General features: G+C 36.5%; 1 protein-coding gene across 4 annotated transcripts in view; it reads left to right on the top strand.

Moving 5' to 3' along the window:
- Positions 1–22,647, top strand: part of pcdh9 (protocadherin 9) — a 193,025-nt gene that overhangs the window by 62,457 nt on the left and 107,921 nt on the right. Inside the window, exon 4 of one of the 4 annotated variants that reach the window (XM_082527336.1) lies at positions 9,235–9,292. The exons of the other annotated variants lie outside the window; for them this stretch is intronic. Coding sequence (XP_082383462.1) covers positions 9,235–9,243 — 9 coding nt within the window. The 3' untranslated portion in view covers positions 9,244–9,292. Of the gene's footprint in view, positions 1–9,234; positions 9,293–22,647 lie in introns of those variants that run through there. 4 annotated transcript variants of the gene reach the window in all.

Raw genomic sequence — 22,647 nt, 5'->3', positions numbered from 1 at the left:
GAAGTTTATCACTGCTCCGAGGTCTTCTTTTTGCATGGCACGCTCATCGTCCATGCTTTTTAATTGAATTAAGGAGCACTCAGGGAGGTTTCTCTGTTATTGTTGTCTTGTAGGTGTACAAGGTTATTAAAGAGGGAAGCATGTTAAGTCATTTGTTATCCCTGGCATACTAACAAACATGTTGGCTTTGGGCAAGGTCTACAGGTTGCATGAGCAGTTCAGATTGATACTCCTGCCACAGCCACACCTAGATACCATGTTATCCCAAGAGGATGCTTAGGATGAGACGAATATGGGGGGGTATTGAAGGAAAAGCACTAGAGAAGGAAGTGGGTACTATACAGTATTTTTTTTTCTCAATTCAGATATAAGAAATCTCAAAATGTCAATAGTAAAAGTGATCCAGCTTTGTTGCTACCCACTATTACATATATGCTTAGTAAAATAACGACTAAAGCGACTAACAACATATAGAATATATAGAACAAAGTCATTTACCCCATTGTCCCAATTATTCTAGATTCAGATCTACGCTTACTTCTTCTTCTTTTTTTTTAACTCAAGCATTAGTTCTTGACACATATAACCCCATGGGTTTTTCATCAGCAAAGGCTTGATTTTACTAATTGGTACCAAAGCTGTTAATTGGAGCTGTGGAAACAAGAAATGTAAAATCAGAGGACACTCTCATGGGAAATATGTGTGTTCAACCTCATTTTCCACCTTTACTCATTGTTTTTTTTAATTATCTAACTGCAGAGAGGACATCATGTTGTTGTCATAACAAAATACACAGTTAAAAAAATACGCTGTTCAAAACAAACATACTGCATGCAGCACTGCATTTGTTTACAGTAAATATAAAGACAATATATAAAGAGGCCATGACAGCATATTCTTATAATTATGCTACAGGAAGATTTATGACGATGCAGACTGTAATTTCATTCAGTAGAATGCACTATTTTCTCACTCATCGGGCCTATATCAGTGCCCTTCTCTCTTCTTCATACACGGTTCATTCACTTATATATATTTAACCTACTAAGCTATTAAGTGTTGGGGGGGGGGTTGTCAAGCTTTTGCATTTATTGCTTGCTGATTAAAGTCATGTTAACAGTTCTGGTCTGTCTGTGAATGCAGTTATGCTTTTTTGTTTTGTTTTGTTTTTGTTTTTTTTGCAATAACAAAAAAAACTATGTTACTGTGGATTGGATATTACACTGATACTATCTTGGAGGTTGGTATTAAAAGTGATCTTATCTTGACTGCATTGAACTGCTTTATTCCTAGTTCATAGTAATTAATTGCTGTCATGTGTTCAGTTATACAGTTGTTCTTACTGTGGTGTTTGTGAACTGCACTTTTAAGAGAGCTCTTAACAGTTATGCCTTTTACCTTAGATGTTTTCTTAATGAACTGGTTTCTGAGCCAGTAATTATGCTGTTAAGTGCTTCTGCTATTGAAATTTGATTTATTTCTATCTATGAGGGCCATAGATAGATAGATAGATAGATAGATAGATAGATAGATAGATAGATAGTTTCAACAGCTGTGATTGCTTAATCTCCTCCAGCCACATTACATCCTCTCAAGGGCCAGTCATCCCTTGAAATGCTCAAATGATTTTCTGTTGTCAGTCACATTAGCAGCTTCAAACTCCTTGTCACTCAACAACAGCCACGTGCTGTGCACCTTGGGAAATACAATACATGCAATTTATCATGGGAAATCATCATCAAAAAACTTTGAAATTGTAAGAAGATTCCTTCTCTCTACCACAGCAATTCTTATTAATCTTTTGTTTTTAGTTCACTCAAACCCAATCTGTTAGAACGCTGACAACGAAGAAACATTTTTTATTCATTTACTGCTCTGAATTTGTTCAGAGAAACACAGTTAAACTCACCCAACATCACCATAGCAGCTGGTTATTCACTATTCATTGAATACTGTTTGCCAAAAAGAAGAATTTAATTTTCTGATAATTTCTTTTTTGTCTACATCTAAAGGGAGAAGTTAGATGTTCTGCTACCATTAATCCTTCTGACAGCAACACAAAAGATAACTGACTGATTGTTACAGTATGTTAAGGTTCATCCATTTCTACAGCATTATATAGTTAGATGAGATCACTAAAATTCAGCCTCAGAGGCAGAGCATATCGTGGCAGCTTTTGATGTTTTGCCCAGTACTGTGAACACATGCAGTCCAAATCTAGATACTAACAAAAAAAAATCTTAGTATGTACAACATACCCACAGTGCAGTTGACTTGTTGGAATATATCCAGGGTGTGCTGGAGGAGTTTCAGATGTCTGACCTATAAAACTGTTCCATGACCATTTTTGAGGTTATGAGACACTGGAACATAAATTGTTGCACTTTCAAAATAAGTTAGCAGAAAAAGCACATTCACTTCTTGGTGCTTATCTAGTGCTTAGTAGTTTTGTTTGTCTGATATTTTCATCTTAATGCTTTTTCACTGTGTTGGAGCAGATGCAGTACAGTATGATGGAGTTAATGCCTTATTTATCCAGAAAAGTAATTAAGCTATCAAAGTTCTCAGATGCTATAAAAAACCATCTGAATTAAAAATAATGTTATCCCAAAATTCTCTATATATATCATGCTATATATGTATATTTATATGTAGCAACAATCATGCTAAGAAGTAAGTTTTAAAACCCAAGCCACACAAGATGTATACATTACTACAGTAACTGGTGAAAGGTATGCTACGAACAACCTTACTGATAATAGAATTTAGCAGAAATTCTGCAGTAACAATTATTAGCTATAACGGGTATCATCTGATTTGTTAAGAGTTCAATTTATTCAGCTGGATAATGAGTCACAAAAATGATGGTGATTCATCGCCAGTTCACAGAATTGCTATTTAAAGAATTTTTAATTTTAACACAAAAAAGCCAAAAAAAAAAGCCCCCCAAAAAAAGAAAAGCTGATGAACCTCAAGAAATCTCTTACCACTGAGCTTGTCAACAAAGGTTTCTCCATCAAATACTAAGTCATATTTTGCTTGTGGATTAAATACTTGCTTCTAAAATTCAGCAGCAGATAAACAAATAATAATAATAGATAATACTTTAATGATTATTTTTTTCCTATCAACATCAACAAATATACTAATGCATTCAAGTGTTGTCGTGTCTGTACACTGTTAAAAAAAAACATCCTAAAACAACGGTAATATTCCAGCAGCTGGGGTGCCAAAATACGACCGTGAAATAACAGAAAATAACTCCCCATAAAAATACGGTTATTTCCAGTAATGAAAATAGAGTTTGTTGCGCTAATTTGACATGGGATTCTGCCTTTTCCAAGTGCTTTTAGACATTAAATTAGGAATATTTTTACGTGATCAAACAATGAAATTACCTATAAACAAGGTCACTGAATGTGGAAATATGAATCATAATACGTAAATGTACAGAAATATACAGTTAACAGTTGGTTTAAATAACAATTGATTGCATGCCCTGGGACAGACTGACAGAGGCGAGGCTGCCATATCGCACCCTTTGGCTATCACTAGTAGGCGGTAGGTGAAGAGTCTTGACCACGGACACAACGACGGAGAGTGTCCGAGCCGGGGCGCGAACCGGCAATCTTCTAATCACAAGGCGAACTGCCAACTCTTGAGCCACGATGGCCCTAACTAGCAATGATAATAATACTTATGTGATGTAACACAAGCTTATAGGGATCATGTTATATACTTTTCCATAGCATTACATTTGAATTCAACAGTTCAATCTTTCAAATAACGGACAGATATTTGTGAAATCATGATACATTTGTGAATGTATTTTAACAATCTAAATATGCATATGTACAGACAGATACATTTAATAATCATGACAATTATGTTGTATTACATTACAGTGATTTAACGTTAATTTACATTCAAAATGTGAAGTCAAAGTCTATTTACGTAACTTTAATGATATTCTAGAAGAACAGAACATTACTGTAAAATTCACAGTAAAATACCTTCATATTAGGGTTTTTTCCTACGGTCACAGCCATACCCGCGGCCTTGTTGTTAGTTCACATTCATTGGCCGATGCTTAGCGTCATGTTATTTATATTAATTGCAATTCCTACCTCTACATTTCTTTTTCAAAATATATAATTAGCACAGCGTGTCCGTGCAACGTTTTACATTGTGGCATGCAGAGAAATCTTAACAAAGAAGCTCACAGAGAGAGATTGAGCTTGTTATTTAACCCCAAGCTGGTAGGGGGAGCTCTTTATTAAAACACTTGCCGGTGCTACAATGTGCCTCAAGGTTCAACAACAGCACAACAGAAGTCACTCATGGTACAGCACTCTCTCTACAAAACAACAACTGTCAGTGACGCTGCACCACGGCGTAAACACAACATTCAAGATAACAGTTAAAAGTAACGTAACCATAAACAATAAAACAAGAACATCTAAACAGCAGCACATGTCCCAACGCATGATGGGAGACATTTCTGGATGTATTTTTACAATCTAAATATGCATATGTAGAACAAAATATATTTAACAAACAAGTAAATTGTGTTTTATTACATTTACAGTGATGTTATGTTATTTTACATTTGACGTGTCAGATCACAGTCTACTTATGTGAATGTAATGATATTCTAGAAAAACAGTACACAACTGTAAAATACACAGTAAAATAATTTGACATTACTATTTTTTGGAACAGTGTACATGAAAACTGATAAAACAGTTCAACACATATGTGTCCCTTTGAAATCTTCTATAGAAACAATCACTTTTACTTTCAATTTTTATGAGTACACACGATTTCAAATCAAGTGCAAAACTATTTTCAGCATAAAGTCAGTGGGAGATTGGCTTTAATTTCGGCAAGCTAGGTGGGAAACTACCTGCCTTTAAAAATCAAACACAACAGAATGTTTTGATCTTTGTCTTGAACTACAGGGTTACAAAACACAATTTTTAGAATAAAAAAATTGAAAAATGAAAAAAAAAAAATTTCAACATATTTGAAGACTGCTGTCAAATTTTAGCGGTGTTGCCTCACAGCAAGAAGGTCCTGGGTTCAATTCTGACTGGGGCTTTTCTCTATGGAGTTTGCATTTTCTCCCTGTGTCTGGGTGGGTTACCCATGCAGTCAGGGTGGTTAAGTTAACTGGTGGCTCCAAAAGGTACATACCAGTAGTTGTGAATGTGAGCGTGAAGCCCTGTGACAGACTGGCGATATGTTAAGCATGTACTGTGCCTCTCACCCTATCCTAATAAGGATTGGCAGAAGAAAACAAATGGATGGATATATTTCCAAGCATTTAAAAAAAAAAAAAAAAAAGTGGTTCATTGACCCACGTTCAGGCTTTTATTTTTTGCACACTGAACTCTGTGGAAATGTTTAAACAAGCTTATCTCTAGAACTATTAAAGATAATGCATGAAATTTTTTACTGATCTTTTTACCATTAAAATTAATCAGCATTTGTACTTTTGGAATGGAGATTAAACCATGTTTGACTAGTTAAAATATGAAAAAAGGGGCAGCACTCCTGCAAAGTTTCATATTTGACCACACACAAATTAAAAGCTTCAAACTGCACAAGGCAGATAGTCACAATTTTTGAATAGTATGTAGTTGAATCTCACAATACTACAAAATCAAGCATGCTTTAAATTCTCACATAAAAGAAGAAAATGGCATTTTCATTCAATTTTCATGCAGCATACAGCAAGCTGTACCAAAAAGTACAAAAATCTTAAATTGTCTAATCAAAATGAAGTGCAATTATTCAGTTTCCCGAAGTTTCACTAATTACAACTCAGAAAAGTTAAATAAGTGCATATTTTTCATTTTCGAGACCCGTGTCACTCCATTTTAGAGAGCTGCTGAATTACTTTTTCCTGAGCAGAGCATCTTGTTGTCAGGTTAGAAGGGACAGCAAAAAATGTGGAGTACTTGTGGAATTAAGAAAAAAGTAGGTTTTTTACTAACACTGTAGAAAACATACTTACCACATTATTGCTCTAACTGCATATTACAAAGATGATACTTCTCCAACTTTAGAATAAATACAGATTAAACACTCAACACAAAACTGATGCAACAGCAAAAACTTGACTAAAATATTCGTTCAATCAATTCATTTAGATCATGATTAAAATTACAATCATTTCCCTGAACAAAATACAACTAAAACTGATTCTTCACGCTTGCATTGACAAGGTCATGGCATGCACAGATATAAAGTCGCTTGTTTTGCTGTTGATTTGCAACTCAGAAGTTATAAAAAAGGCACAGTTTCTAACTTAGGCAAGGGTATGTTTGTTGCTATAAAAAGATGTTTATGCTTCTCTCCTTTTAAAGAAAAGCATTCAGTCACGTCAGGGACACATCTACAAATTCACAATAAACCTCTCACAAACACACCCACAAATGTCAGTGATGCTCATTGAGCCGAGGCTAATTAGACCTGCCAAACAAAATCAGCTGACAATCTGAACAGATTTCATTGATGAATATTAGATGTATTCATCTAATAGTACAAAGGATTAAGTTAAGGTGAGGTGGGGGGGGGGGTAATAAATTAATGGTTGCATATATATATTTATAAATATTGAAATAAAATAAATTAAATCTCTTGTGGTCAGCCTCTATAGACCTAGTGGTCTTTGAAGGCATCATTAGCTGGTTTTATCAGAACATTGACCCTAAAACTAGTACCTGAGGGGCCTGACTGTAGTGGTGCAGACATGAGCATATGAGTCTTGGATGGATGAAATAAGACTTTGAAGTGGATTTTCTATTTGAAGGATTATACATCAGGGATTTTGATTCATACCCATTCTGTGTCCATGAGGCTGTGTGCTTGTGTGGGTGGAAAGAGTTAGCATTCACAATATGATTAATCTATTTATTTCTTCCTCAACTAAAACAATACAATTTAGATAATACGCAGAGAACTTGGCAGATGGTTCATTTGAATGGGTTAATGAAAAAAAAGAAAACAAATGAACAACTACAAAAACAAAAATCATCAATGGAAATATTGTTCTAGTGAGAGAATTTCAGAGATTGAATCCTTTCAGGTTTCTTGTCCATAATAGTCGCAATCTTTTAAGCAGATAAGACTTCATGTCTTGTGATAGCAAAGTTGACTGAAATGCTGAGAAAGGTACATTTGTGATATGGTTTTAAAAGCACTAAAACCACTGTTTCACTTCCGTTGATTTTCTTTTGTTTTGATTATGCCTTAAATTGGAAGCATAAATAGCTTACAATAAAGATGATTATTTTAGTTTAGATGAAAATCTCATAACATAGTCATTTCTATTTCATATGGATTTTCCTAATCCTAGTGTAAGTTGCCATGACCTAGTTTAATATTGAAATTTACTGAATACCTTTTACTTGTTAATCCTTGAATATAATATAAGCACCCTTTCAGCCTCAGTGACCTATTTTAAGCAAAATTTGTTTTGTTTTGAAAAAAAAAACCTCTCTAAGCCATGCCATCAAGAATATGAAGAGAATCCACCACAATTTTAAAGTTTCATTACAAAACATAAATTGCAACGTGAAGAAGCACTTACACCCCCAATGTCAGGAAGAATTACAGTGTATATGGATCAGATATATTGAAAGCCTACGTGAAGAGTATCCCCCGTGCTTGAGGGAGATAGGTTTTCTATGCTGTAGCGGCAACACCTTAATTTCTCTGAATAATTTCCATAACAATGGGGTCTTTGTATAGTAGCACATTGTTTTCCTTTGCTCAAATAGTGGAGGGGTTATTGTTTCCAATATGTTAATGCTGTTATTTCCTAAAGGAATACTGTCTTTGAAGTAATCTCTTTGAGTGTGTTTGGTTCAAGTACCATTCTCCCGGGAGGAGGTTGAACTTTTAAAATGTAATTTTCCTCTTACCACCCTTGAACAGTCTTAGTATGGCAGTTCTAACCTTGAGCCGTCAAAACAGATAAAGCCTTGCAGATTGTATTCTGATTAGATTATCTACTTAATCTAAACACATGCATGTGGAACTCCGAGCAGCAGGAAATGCTTCTAGCAAGTTAAAGTAAATGCAATAATAACTGGATGCTAGTAGCTGTTGCCTTATTTTTGATGATACAAGCAAATATTAATTGACCACAGTTCTGCCCGCTAGCAATATATTTTTAGGCACTTTTTGGTCCAGTAAGTATTTGGTTGGGGATTTGAAGTAAGTCTTCAAATCCCTGGCCAGTCGAAACCCCCATGTTCAGTAGTGTCCAAGTAACTCCAGCATTATCAGTCTACAAGTAAGCATCAAATGTTATGTTAATTCACATAATGAGTGAGTGTCTCTGTGTCTTTGTAACAGCAAAACTTGATTAGATTTTACCTGGTTATGGGATTCTTCTGAAGGTTTGTATTTGGGATTTGTCAGAATGAAATGGCCGGTGTAGTTTAAATTACTGTGTTTAACACAACTTTTTTATAAAAAAAATTGAACAATTAAAAAAATAGGTTCAACTGGACGCAACATTTTCAGTGGGAGAAACGTTTCGTCACTCATCCAAGTGACTTCTTCAGTCTCCACTGACTGCAGGTTTCCCTAATCTTATAAACACTGAAAACGCTACATCTAGATGAACAGAATCGACTTTTGGAGATTTACTTACCTGGATGATTGAGAATGCATCAAGACATGATCAAGATTTCTTTTCCTTAAAGTAAAGTCATTGATTTCTCAAATAAAATAAGAACCAGCTTTGGGTTTCAGAGATTACTTCTTCACTTTTGTTGTCTTGTTGAAAAAGTCTTCTGTGAGCTCCAGGAGACAATTCATGCTTTTTATCTTTGATTAAGGTTTTTTGCTGTATAATTTCGGTACTTGCTGCTGATCTGCACCACTCAGCCATAAAAAGTTCACTAAAATCAGTGGTTTAATCTTAGACATAGCAGCTATTAGGACTAAAATTGTTGCCTGTAATGGTCATTTCTACCTGTGCTGCTTGATTTTAAGTAATGAAAATCATTTGATTTGATTTGTTTAGATATCTTAAAAGTACCCAGTGAAACTGAAGCATGTTCCTCCTTGTTATTTTAGTTTTTCAGTTTTTAAAAACAAATACAAATGTTTGAAGCATGAATGTAGTGTAAGGAAATGTTTGTATGCATTAAAAGAGCACTAAATAAGCACTGAATCACTGTGCAGTAAAGGTATCAGATTGTCTTTCTCTTTTAGTTGCTGTAATACGATGATCTTTGATTCCAGTCCATGAGCCTGAGAAGAAAACTCAAATTGCACACTCTAGTCACCATAAGAGACATATCTGAGGTAAATACTTTTTTTTTGCTACATTTAACATTAATAACAACACATTATAGTGTGTGAGTTAACTTTAGGTTATAATTTTAGAATTTATTCTGCTATTTATAGGCACACATTTTAAAATGATTACCCAAGACAGTGTGTAGCTTGTGCAACTGGACTTTTATTGCATTTATGTAAAGTTAAAGAGTATAGTCACAGTCAGTTTTACCCTCTTGATTGAATATGTATTAAAGCAACTAAAAATAGTACTCAGTATGGCCCCTGGGTGCTTATAATGTACTGACAACATTGCTGCATACTCTTTATTGTGATGATCGAAGAGGATCTCTTCCCAGATCTGGACCAGGACTCCAGGAGTAACCTGGTGGGTTCGGATGGACCAAAACATAATGTCCCAGTGCTGTTATATTGGACGTAAGTCAGGCAATTGTTGTGGGCAGTTGATGATATGAATTCCTTCATCCTCCAGGAACTGTTTATATTCTAAAGTTGTTCCCATCCATAACCAGACCAGCTTTACAATTTGGAGGGGATGAATCCTCTCTGGTGGTCGCATTTATTCAATCTTTTACCAGATTCACAGCTATAAACTTGAACATTTAGCCTACTTACAGAATAATCTGATCTTTACATGTTAGTGCAAAGGGATTATTAGTGACCTGTAGTAGAGCAATTAAATATGAAATGCTGCATAAATACATTTTGTTTCTGAAAAAAAGGATGATGCAAATGTTGCTGTGTTTAAGTAAGCTTAGGAGAATTTTTTTCCCCTTTTCTTAAATAATACAGTTGCAAAATCACCATTATTGTTGAAACTGTAAACAAAACAAAGCAGTTTTGATGTTGAATATTCACTTTGATGGGCTTAGATAAAAAAAAAAAACACATTTCCTGTTAAAAGAGAATACTGAAATGAATTAACTCAGTACCACTTAATTTAGGGCAGCATGGTGCGATGGTTAGCAAGAAGGTTCTGGGTTCAAATCCCTTATCTGACTAAAGCCTCTGTGGAGTTTGCTCTTGTTCTGCCCATGCATGGGTTCTCTCTGGGTACTCAGCTTCCTCCCACAGTCCAAAGACGTGCAGTCAAGGGTTAGATTAACTGGTGAACCAAAATTGCCTATAGGTGTGACTGTGAGTGGTCGTCTGCCACTCTGTGTTGGCAGCTGGGATAGGCTCCAGCACCCCTTTGTAAGCAGAAGACCTCTTAACAGTTTGAGAACAAGAGGGAACGCATATGAGACAAGAAAATAATTACAGCTATATGAGAGCTTATAATATATGACGTGTATGTATATTGTAACAGATTAAAACGGATGGAGAGTTTTATTAGAATATCACGAGTGGTTACATACTATAAAGACTCGATGGCTATTTGAACTAAACAATGTGGTTACAACAGGGGAAATAATTATTAGATCTCCTGGTGAATTTGTAAATTTGCTCAATTAAGAAATTAACAGTCTTTAATTTTTATTGTAGTTTACTTTTAATGAGATCAGGAGGATCTTTAACTGATTGATTGATTGGAATCAGAATTGAGGGCTGGGTTGTTGGGATCAAATGCTTATTTGATCAATTTATGCAAATCATGCAATCATGCACTTTTTAGTCAAATATGACAATGTTCTAGCTATAACTTTACCTTGATAAATATAATAGATCACTCAACTGTCGATATGCTTCAGTTTATGCATATAAAAAAAAAGGAAAAGAAAAAAGAAAATCACATAATCTCTACTCTGGACACCTGATTGTTTTATAAATGATTTTCTTGATCACCTGATCTGAAACATATCTGGATATGGCCTCAAGCTACAAGAATTTACAGGCTTTTTTGCCTCCAAGTTACCCAGTGTATGGCATTGGACCCTCAGGCAGGGTTCTTGCTACTCCAAAGATAGGGTTGAAGACCTTAAGGTAATCAAGCCTCGGGGCTATATTCCAACTCTTGTATAGAGTTGGAATCAGAATATTCATCTGGCAAAACTACCATTCTGGTGACTAATTGGGTTTTTTAACCACTTAATTAATCTATTATAAGTGGTAAAAGAGAACCACCTGAAACAGAGCTACAAGAAACATTCTGTTAAACCATTTAACTGTTGTATTACTAAAAAACACCAACCACATATTTCAGGGCAATAGTAGTGCGTCTTTGTTCATTTTTGTCTCACTAAACAGTTGAAATTTGGCTGTGTGCATGGTTTTCTATCAATGAAGCAAGATGAAAAATTAAGATCCTCTCAAGGTCAGTGAAAAAATTAAAAATCAAGATTTAAAGCAGTTAATATGTGTATCTTCATTACTGCATGTGCACTGTTTAAACAGCGGTTTATTTCTTTTAATAGTTTATTATTAATAGTAATATCCATTTCAGTCACTTTCCTGGAAAACTTACTTTATCCACCCTAATACTCAGCTGTCAGTCTAGCGTGCCAGTTTTTTGGCATATTGTAGCTATACTGAATATTACTGCTTTGAAAAAAGGTACTAATACTTACAGAATTACTTAAATATCTTAAGAATACCTTCTTTAAAAATGAAGATTTCTGTCAGTTGGGCCTTTATTTCAGTGTTACCCAGAAATCGAAACCATCCCAGCTCATATTGACTCATTCATCTTTGAACCTTGAGGAAAGTAGATTCAGGTATTGGAGAAGAAAGTAAAAGATAAAAACACATTAGAGTTCGTAACTTAGGCTTTTGAGAGCTGAAAGATTGCATTTCATGCTTTGTAACTTTCATTACATACCACCCAGGGGGTGAGAAATCAATTTGTGAATCTAAACCATTTTTGGGGCCACTCAAATGTAAATATGTGAATTAAAATGATCTAAATTACTCTATGATTCATATGGACACTAAATCAATATGCTATTACTAGCATTAATTAAGTCATTAACGAATAAATATATGTTTGAACTTTTAATGTTTATAAAGAAGTTCCTTACAAGTTCCTTATAAGTTCCTTATAAAGAAGTTCCTTAAATTTAATCAGAATCAGAATCGTGTTTATTGGCCAAGTATATGTGCAGACACATACAAGGAATTTGGTTCCGGTAGATGGTGGCTCTCAAGCACAGCAATGTAAATCACACACACGTGTCTATATATACGTTACACATACATACACATACATACACAACGCTGTGTAAACCAACTATAAATAACTAATCTAAACTTGTATACATAAAATACAGAAATGAAATGAGGTGGAATGAATACTACAGAATGTACATAAGGTGCAGCTGCAGTCTGGCAGTGGGAGCAGTGTGACAGGTCAACTGTTTAGAAGGGAGATGTCGAGGGGAAAGAAACTGTTCCTATGTCGGGTGGTCCTGGTCTGCAGGCTTCTGTACCGTCTGCCAGAGGGCAGCAGATCAAAAAGTCTGTGACCAGGGTGTGAGGGGTCTGCGATGATTTTCCCTGCCCATTTCCCGGTTCTTGAGAGGTACAGATCCTGGATGGAGGGCAGGGGGGCGCCGATGATCCTTTCTGCTGCCCGTACAGTCCGCTGCAGTCTGCTCCTGTCCTGTTTAGTGGCTGCACCATACCAGACTGTGATGGAGGAGCACAGGACAGACTCAATGACCGCAGTATAGAACTGGATCAGCAGCTCCTGTGGGAGACTGTACTTCCCCAGTTGTCTCAGGAAGTACATCCTCTGCTGAGTCTTTTTGAGGATGGAGTTGATGTTGGTCTCCCACTTCAGGTCCTGGGAGATGGTTGTACCCAGGAACTTGAAGGTCTTCACAGTTGTCACAGGGCTGTCTGATATGGTGAGGGGGAGCAGAATTGAGGGATGTCTCCTGAAGTCCACTGTCATCTCTACAGTTTTAAGAGTGTTCAGCTCCAGATTGTGCTGACTGCACCAGAGTACCAGCCGCTCAACTTCCTGCCGGTATGCAGACTCATCACCATCCTGAATCAGGCCAATGACAGTGGTGTCATCTGCAAACTTTAGGAGTTTAACAGCCGAGTTCTTGGAGGTGCAGTCGTTAGTGTAGAAGGAGAACAGTAGTGGTGAGAGGACACATCCTTGAGGGGCACCAATACTGAGGGACCGAGTTTCAGAGGTGATCTTGCCCAGCCTCACTTGTTGCTTTCTATCTGTCAGGAAGCTGGTGATCCATTGACAGGTAGCTGGTGACACGCTGAGCTGGGAGAGTTTGGAGGAGAGAAGTTCAGGCACAATGGTGTTAAAAGCCGAACTAAAGTCCACAAACAGGACCCTGGCATAAGTTCCCGGGTGGTCGAGGTGTTGCAGGATGTAATGCAGCCCCATGTTTACTGCATCATCCACCGACCTGTTTGTCCGGTAGACAAACTGCAGAGGGTCCAGCTGGTGGCCTGTAATGTCTTTCAGATGGGCTAACACCAGTCGTTCGAAGGATTTCATGACCACAGACGTCAAGGCGACAGGTCTGTAGTCATTCAGTCCTGTGATGGTGGGTTTCTTGGGAACAGGGATGATGGTGGAGCGTTTGAAGCAAGAGGGAACGTCACACAGCTCCAGGGATCTGTTGAAGATGTGAGTAAAGATGGGAGCCAGCTGTTCAGCACAGGTTTTGAGGCAGGAGGGTGTCTAGTTCTAATTGTCTAGTTTCTAGCATCCATTGTTTTAACTCTCTAGCTATGCAAGAAATACTTTAACTACATATGAAAGAGGACATGGGAATTATCATCTGGGTCTATATTTAAAAAGTACTGAAAACTAGACTATACCACGTCTGGAGAACTTGCGGTGGGAGTGTTGCTACCAGCAGACTCGGCCTGTAGCTTGTGCAGCTAAAATGTTGGTGGTAAAGACTAACAAAATTGAAGAGAGATGGCCTATAGCATAGCTACTTTAATCAGCCACATGTGTACTGTACCTGAGATGGTCTGCATTTGTGTAGCACTTTACTTAGTCCCTAAGGACCCCAAAGCGCTTTACACTACAGGCAGACATTCACACATTCACACACTGGTGATGGCAAGCTACACTGTAGCCACAGCTGCCCTGGGGCGCACTGACAGAGGCGAGGCTGCCGGACACTGGTGCCACCGGGCCCACTAACCACCACCAGTAGGCAAACATGGAGTTAGTATCTTGCCCAAGGATATTTGGCAACTGCAGCAACTCTATACGTTACCTACTTTCTCCATCCATCCATCTATCCATTCGCTTCCGGTTATCCGTGTAAGGGTAACAGAGGAGGTTGGGGGCAGCTAGCTAACACAGAGAGACGGACAACCATTCGCACTCACATTCACAGCTATGGGCAATTTAGATTCACCAATAAAGTATCCCCATTGACTGCATGTCTTTGGACTGTGGGAGTTCCTGGAGAGAATCTGCACAGACACAGTTAGAATCCGCAAACTCCACATATAAAGGCCGAATAGTGGACCTTCTTGATAATTCTTTTTTCCAATAAATAGGATAATACTCTTTCTTATCTCTTTCTTTCTTTTTTCCCTACTGCAAGTTTGTTATTTAGCTTGGTAAATAGTTGAGTTACTGCAGAGTATGACTGGGATTGGTTGGTAAGCACTGGATTGGAATTGTTTTGTAAAAAAAAAAAAAAGAAGGAAAAGAAACATAAACTGGCTGGGAAAAATAGTAACTAAAACCAACAAATCTATATCAGTGCAGGAAAAAGAAAGTGAACTTAATAAGCATTAAAAAAATCATCAAAGGAGAAGCAACAACACACTGTTGTATTTTAGCCTGAAAGCACTCAAAGGTCAATGTAGCTATTTATATTTTCTTATTACGAAACACAGAGGTTACCAGAAATACAATCTCCTATTATAAAAAAGTGCTTATTCAACCTACACTTGAACCTCTTGGACATTCTTTTTTATAAAATGCAATTTTGCACTAAAGCGCCAAACAAGAGACTTGATCCCATTTTTCAACTGCGACAGCTTGTGAATATGACGTATTTAAATATTCCAACATATCAACCAGTGATTAGATAAATTGTTATTTGAAGCAGATATTACATACCTCACCACAAGCTTATAAACAGTAGCAAACACATGGGGACATTTGGTATGCATGGACTGTGGCATCCTTCTGACTCTCTTAGCATTTAAATATATTGTTTGCTTTGGGTTTAATAGTTAAATTTTTACGAAAATATTATTATCCCTTGTTTCTGAAATCGAACCTCAGCATTTGGCCATAGCGTAGCTGATGTTTGTATTTCTAATCTATGATAAATATTTATCAGGTTTTCAGTGTAAGTCTATATTGTGTTTTTTTCATTATGTCACAAATTCATATCACTTCATATTTTTTGCCAGAAGAATCTTACAAAAAAAGTCTATCTACTGTCAGAGGCTATAAGAAGATTTCTGTGATGTAAATTCTGAATCCTGACTGGAACACATCAAATAAATAATTTGATAAGTTATCTGTTTCACAACTATACTTTCAGAAAAACTTTTAAATAAAAGAAGTGATAGCTTTTTAAGTATTATTTTAATTACTCACACCATAAGATGACTGTAATATCTGATCATATTTAAGATAGAAGCATTAATGAATGGTAGGACTTCCTTGAGAAGCTGTAGGAATGGTGTCTAATAGAGATGTTGATGGTTCAGAGGAAATAATTATTGAAGTTAACTCAGAGTCTAAATAAATACCAGTCATATTGAAAATTGCTGTACACAATGATACATCTGTGGGATGGTTATATATTTCTTCTCTAATGGTTCAACATTTATTTGTGAAGTTATTACTAGTTAAATTTGAAATAATGGTTGGCCCAAGAGATGTCTGATTCTTTGTCAGCCTGGCTGTAGTTCTTAAAAAAAGGGTGAAGTTGTTCTTATTTTTTTCAATCAGTAATGGATAGTACGATGTTCTTATTTTATAGAGGGCTTTTTAGAAGCTTTTTAGAATATCAAACTCTTTTTCCAAACTAAATGAAGATTTTCTAAATGAGTGAGATGCCATTTCTCCAGGTTAACAGTTTCATCTGCACTTGTGAGTTATGCCAGGCAGTCAAGCACTTCTGATCTGAGGCCCCTTTTTTCAGAGGAGACAGAGTATTCAGGGTTGAACAAGGTGAGTAAAACTATTAATATGAAGGTCCTGGACTTGATTACACTATCTGGCCGAAGCCTTTCTGTGTAGCGTTTGCATAGTCTCTGTGTCTGTATGGGTTTTCTCCAGGTACCTGGTTGTTTATTGGTGACCTTTAATTGCTTATAGGTATGAATGTGAGTGCGGACGGTTGTCTGTCTCCCTGCATTGGCCTTCAGACAGATTGGCAACCTGTCTAGGGTGTATCCTGCCTCTCTCCCTATGCAGTCCCTGGCAGTCGCTCAATTAACCAAATTTGTTCTTCATGCGAAGCTTTTTGTCACGTGGTCACATTAGGGAACATGCCTAATCCTTTATAGTGCCACAGTTGTGTCAATTTGCACGTACAGCAGATAACAAGCCATCCAATCCATACATGCAAAGCAATAAAACCACTATTCTTGAAATCCTGATGGTTCTGTGGGTACCTTCTATGAACTCTGAGGTTTAGTTCTTTCCATAGTTTTTGAGTTGGATTCAGCTCACGTGATCGGCTGGGTCATTTTAGCATTTTTATTTTCTTTCCTTGACTTTCTGTTTGGGATCATTGTCTCGCTGCAACGTTCACCCTCATTCTTCTTCATCAACATGTGGTAGATAACCAATACATTCTTCATAAAAATCGGTAGTTGATTTTTGTATTTATCCCTGCTGCAGTTATTTCACAATATTTTACAGGCTTGCTAAGTAAACTTTAAACGCACCTCAACCTGCTTTTTCTTCAGCAATGGATTTTGGCATGGGGAGCGTGCATACAGCTCAGGGCGGTTGAGTGCATTTCTTATTGTATTCTTTGTAACAGTTGTACTCGTGATTCCAGGTCTTTCTGTAGAACTCCACAAGTGGTCCTTGGCTCTTGGACAGCATTTCATTTTAGAAGAGTTGTCCAATCTTTTAGAGGAATGTAACAGCATTTGTGGATTGGATGGGTTGATGCCGACATCTGCGAATTTCATTTCAGTAGCACTTTTAGAAATATATTTACTTTGAAAAATTGGTGACATGTTCAATACTTCAAACATGCTCTTGCACAGTCCTCCAGGTCCTTGCTGTACTCTTCACTCTTTTCCGCAGCTGACCAACAAAAGTACAGGAGTACCCTGGTTGTGCCCCATATTTATTTATAACACTGCCCCCATCTGACAACAGATGCTCTCTGCAGGTAGACAGGCAGCTTCCTGTGAACCAACAGGCTGCCAACGTGCTATCACTGGCAAATTTTTTAGCATTCTTTTTTCAGAAACAGAGTTCCCACTTCATTGTTTGTGATTGTTTCCTGCTTATTAATAGATCGCAGCTGTATTTTTAACTACTAACCTAGTAACCTCTAATGGTTAGCTACATAGCTAAAGCTAATGTCGCTAATTAGTCCCAAGAATGCCCCTTTAAACTCCAATTAGATTTTTCAGCAATAGAGTAAATTCTTACAAAAATAGTAAGTTAGATAACAGGCAAAAAGGTTACTTACTAATACAGCATTACAAAAAGACTGTAGCACAAATAAGACCTTCTGAATGTCTCTTTTAAAACAACCTAAATCTAGAAATTCTTAATGCAACGGTTTATTCAAGGTCTTCCTTTGTCCCATCTTCTGTCACGCTCTCTTGGCTCACTGTACTTCTTCTAATTAAGTAGCTCTTTTATTTGGGATGGCTGTGTTTCCCAAGGTGGTATCCATTCTATCTACCATGTCAACTAACTAATTATATCTCTACCTGTAGGAGATAACTGCTTCCAGGTTTGTGTGTACACTTACTGACAATTTGCCATAAAAAAATCTGTTACTGCTTTTCTTTTACATCTAGTTTAAAGGAAGTGACATCACTCCTGAGTTGACTGTCTTGCAGCAGTAGCAGAAAAGCAAGGGGAAAATGGTTTTCCTTTACTCCCAAGCAAGTAATAAACAGTGTACCTTTACAATACATATACATATATATTTTATTTGTATACACTTCGGTAAAGATCACATTGTTTACATTTAGATTTTTTAATTCTTTCAAGTAATTTTTATATCACAAATGTTTCAGATTCTTTTTATGTATCCAAACAGTTTTAATAATCTATGATTTGCATGTATAATTCATTTTGGTAGTCTCATCTGAACATCACAATCCAAACTTTTGCACCAACTATGTCTTAAAACATTTCATCTCGTTTTTCTTTCAATATCCAATTCATGGGCTGGCTTCTTTTCTTATAATCTGTTTTTTGTTGTCCTCCCTCTTATGTTCCTATCTATTCCCAACCTCAATTTCCTTCCATCTTCAGTCTTTGTTCTTTTCCCTATTCTCTCTCCTTTTTGCTGTCTGCTTAACTCATTGACATTGATGGCCGCAACTCTAATAAGTATTGAAGAATGGTCACAGTTTTATCTTTTGTTCCTGACTCATATCTACTTCTGAAAGCTGGTTAGGCCTACCACATGAGAGATAAATGGAGGATCAAATGCAATAAAGTATTTTGTATTTCCCAACATCCTCACAGGGGAGGACAACGGATACAAGTCACTTAGACTTGACCTTGCATTGCATTAGGAAGTGGGGAAACTATAAGAGTTTCAAAGTTTCTCTTTTGCAGTGGAATGATGATATGCGTATATAGTATAAAAGGAGAATTCCAAGGAAAAGGAGGCATTGTTATCTCAAAGAAAATTCTATATATTATCTGCTTGTTAGTTCTGGCATCATTAGGGCATTCAGATCCAACTGGCCTTGGGTTTCCAAAATCAAATAAAAAGTGAGAGACTGAGAGTTAAAAACAGTCCATAATCATTCATCTTTACTGATCACTTTGGCTCATCGCAATAATTTTGCAATGAAGTTCAACCTTAAGGCATCCATGAAGAACGCTATTTACAAGGTTTAGAAGTTGGAAGTTAGCAGTAAGTTAGCTAACTGCTTTTTATCTAACAAAGACAGAAGTCCATATTTTCACAGTAAGTATTTCTGAAAAACTACAATCTACATCTCTTTAGATGTAAACAAAGACAGAAAACTAAACATCAGTTAAGCTGGACCAGCTGACATATAATTATATACTAGCTGGTGGCTAGCTATAGCACTATGGTTAGGCTAATATAACCACTTTAGAAAGGGATGATGTAGGACGAGGCTAAAACTGTTCTCAATAAAAGTTAATTTTGAGGCTCCCCAGTGGGCAGATCCAAACTTCAGCCAAGCAAATGTGTGAGATAATCCCCAACATGAACCTAGTCATTATTATGTTGTGCATTTTGGATTATTCGCTTTGAAACGAAAATCCTGTTCCTAAAATTGATGTCTACAATAAGATTTGAGTCAACCAAAGTTCAAATATTTGGTTTGCAGACATGTTACTATGACTGTAGTGTGCACATTTTTGAAAACTTTAGCCTAAAGATGTGCTACACAAAAATAATGATTTAAAAAGCTGGATTGTTCAAGAATGACTGCTAATTATTTTGGGAGCTTGTTTCTATTAAATTAACAAAAAAGACAAAACTGTAACATGATAAAAAGATTTTGACCTCAGTATAATTCCATCAGTCTAATATCTATGAATTAAAATTAATTTCTCTCCTTTTATTTTTCTGCAGAATAATTATACTGACTTTTTAAACTTTATGTGCAATTTTGTTTGAAAAAGTTGAAAAAAATTACAACTTGCCATTGTCCGCTAATAGCAATTACTTTTTGCCAATATAATAGATATTTGATTAACCATATAAGTAATTATATTTTACAATTCTTCAACCAAGAAGGAGTACAGAAAGGTGAAGACATGCATGCAGAATGCAGAAAATAAGCAACAATGGTATTGTAAAATTTGATCCAGTTTATCTTTTCAAATAGTTAAATGGTGGAGGAAGTTGTTTTTGTGTGTGTTTGTGTGTGTTGCGGGTGGGCTACCATATTTGTTTGCCTATCTATAAAATTCACTGCACCTTACTGATATATAATATAACAAGCAGATATTGATGTTTGAACAATGAGCATTTTAGCCTTTGTACTGTACATTTTTACCTCCTTCTGACGTGTGCTTTCATGTCTCACATGCAAACTGGTGTGATGTTCAGTTTTCGTAAAAGCTCTCAAAATATTTTTTTAAGTATCAGCCGGGGCAACACTGCTTGTAGCTATAAAAGCATCAGTTTGTGTGTTTTTCAGCAACATTTATAGAAAATCAGTGTCTTTTCAGTTTGCGCTGATCCTCAGGTCGACCATGAAAATAGCTCTGAGTGGGAGAAGCCAAGCGTATGGCAAGTTTCAATTGTATCATAGTGAGGTTTTAACTGTGTTGAAGTTCCATTAATGGTGTTTGTATAGTAAATACTACATTAATAGGATTCATATAAATGATTGTTTTCATTGTGTGAGCCTATATGCATTCCATGCACATCTAAGAAAGTTGCTCTTTTATTACTTCTTTAGAACGACATCTGTCCATTCATTCCATGCTTGTAGTGGACTAAGTTATTTGCAGCGATAGGTTTTATTTACTTATGTTGAAACAAAACACGTCCAAATACACTTATGCTATTTTGTTATTTGTTTGGCCTTCACAGTTACTGATGGTAAATCACATTTTAATGTCAGTATAAGCCTCATTATCTGTCACATATATTAAGGTTCTTTATAACCAGGGACACATAGTAAAGGTCTGCTTGGTTTTCACAGCAATGTTAATTCTTTTAGAAAAAAACATATGCAGGTGGACTAGATTTTGAAGTGTATGCTACTGAAAGAAAATAGATTGTTAAGCATTTATCTGTGTGCAGCCAGCATCCTTTCTAGGAGCTTAGTCAGAAGGGCTGCTAGTTCTTGTTCTATAATTCTTACATTTTTATAAATAATGGAGGAGACTTTCAGAGCGAAGGTGCATCCTGCACTCCTGAAGCCCATGGTTCCCAATTAGAAGCATGGATTGTTGCCAGAGCACATGTTTCTCCACTGTATTTGTTGGCACTTTTGAGATATACCCTCCTGAAGAATTAATGAAACCAGCAAACAAAGCAGCGCTTGCCACAGATATTTCATGCTGCCTTCACAAATTTGCCACTGTGCAGCAAGAGATTGTCACATAGCAGGCCTTAGTACCGCTGTTTTTCTAAATGGCTGAGGGAGCACAAATACATTGTCTTTCTAATTGTTTTGTTATGTGATAGTGCTAAGTAGACTGTTTCATGCTCTATGCTATCAACAAACATTATAATTCCAAGTCACAGGGCAAAGGTCACAGTCTATGTCACCACAGCCGAATCAGTAGGAGTGAAATCAGCAAATTTCAGCATCTTTTTTTCCAAAGGGCTAAAACACTTTTTCTTTTTCTTGAGTCAAGCAATAAGTCAAGACAGAATATAAAGGGGTTTAATGCGTTTTAGTCCTGGTAGGGGATTATATTGAATGCAGAGAAGTCTCTACCATCCTTTTATTTTCTGAGCATCACAGTGTGAGAAGTCTTGGCCCAACAAAATTTAGCTGGCACCCCTCAGAAACATGGCGTATATTTAAGCAGCATGAGAGTTCATTGAGGTCTTGTTCATTTTATATTTATAGAGAAAACATGGCTTGTTCCTTAAAGAAATAAAGCGTGTCTTGCTAGTAAGTGTGCCTGCTGTCTTGTTTTCCGAGAATATAGACTCCCATGGAGCACAGCAGCTACCTCTAAGACACACTGTGACAAAACTTTGAAGAAGAAATTAGGTTTTGGGCAAGTGGTCGTGTTACCAGCTGTCAGAAAGTATCTTCTGCTTTTGGTTGACATCCTTATTTCCTTATTGAAGGTTTTATTGTACACAGCTTTTTTTATTTTCTTCTTGCATATTACATGATGCATCCTGTTGGTCTGATCAGCCAAACAACATCACCATTAAAAGCATTTGTATGTCTGCATGTCTAAAGGAGATTAATAATTAAACTCCTCATCATTCATTAACAACTGAAAAAAGAAAACAAAACAACTTGCAAAACAACGTTAGGAGCTACAAATAGGTAAGCAATCAACGCTTTTAAGGTATTATTATTTATTTGTCTGCAGCTGTAATGACAAGTGCCAGCTGATGGAATTTGCAACTTTTTCGACCACATCACTGGATTGGATCAGACGGTTGGCTGGTGTTAGACTGCTGAAGGAAGTTGGGGAAGATCACGGTCACGGTTAAAAGATTTCAGGGCTTTAAGATATTTCAGTACTGATTGGCAGGTCAGGAAACCAGCACACAGAGTTTGACGAAAATGCTTCTCTATGTCCAATTACTAAAT

The sequence above is a fragment of the Aulonocara stuartgranti genome (assembly GCF_965226115.1).
Source record: "Aulonocara stuartgranti genome assembly, chromosome: 1".
Taxonomy (NCBI): Eukaryota; Metazoa; Chordata; class Actinopteri; order Cichliformes; family Cichlidae; genus Aulonocara; species Aulonocara stuartgranti.
This window is presented reverse-complemented; position numbering and strand designations above follow the sequence as displayed.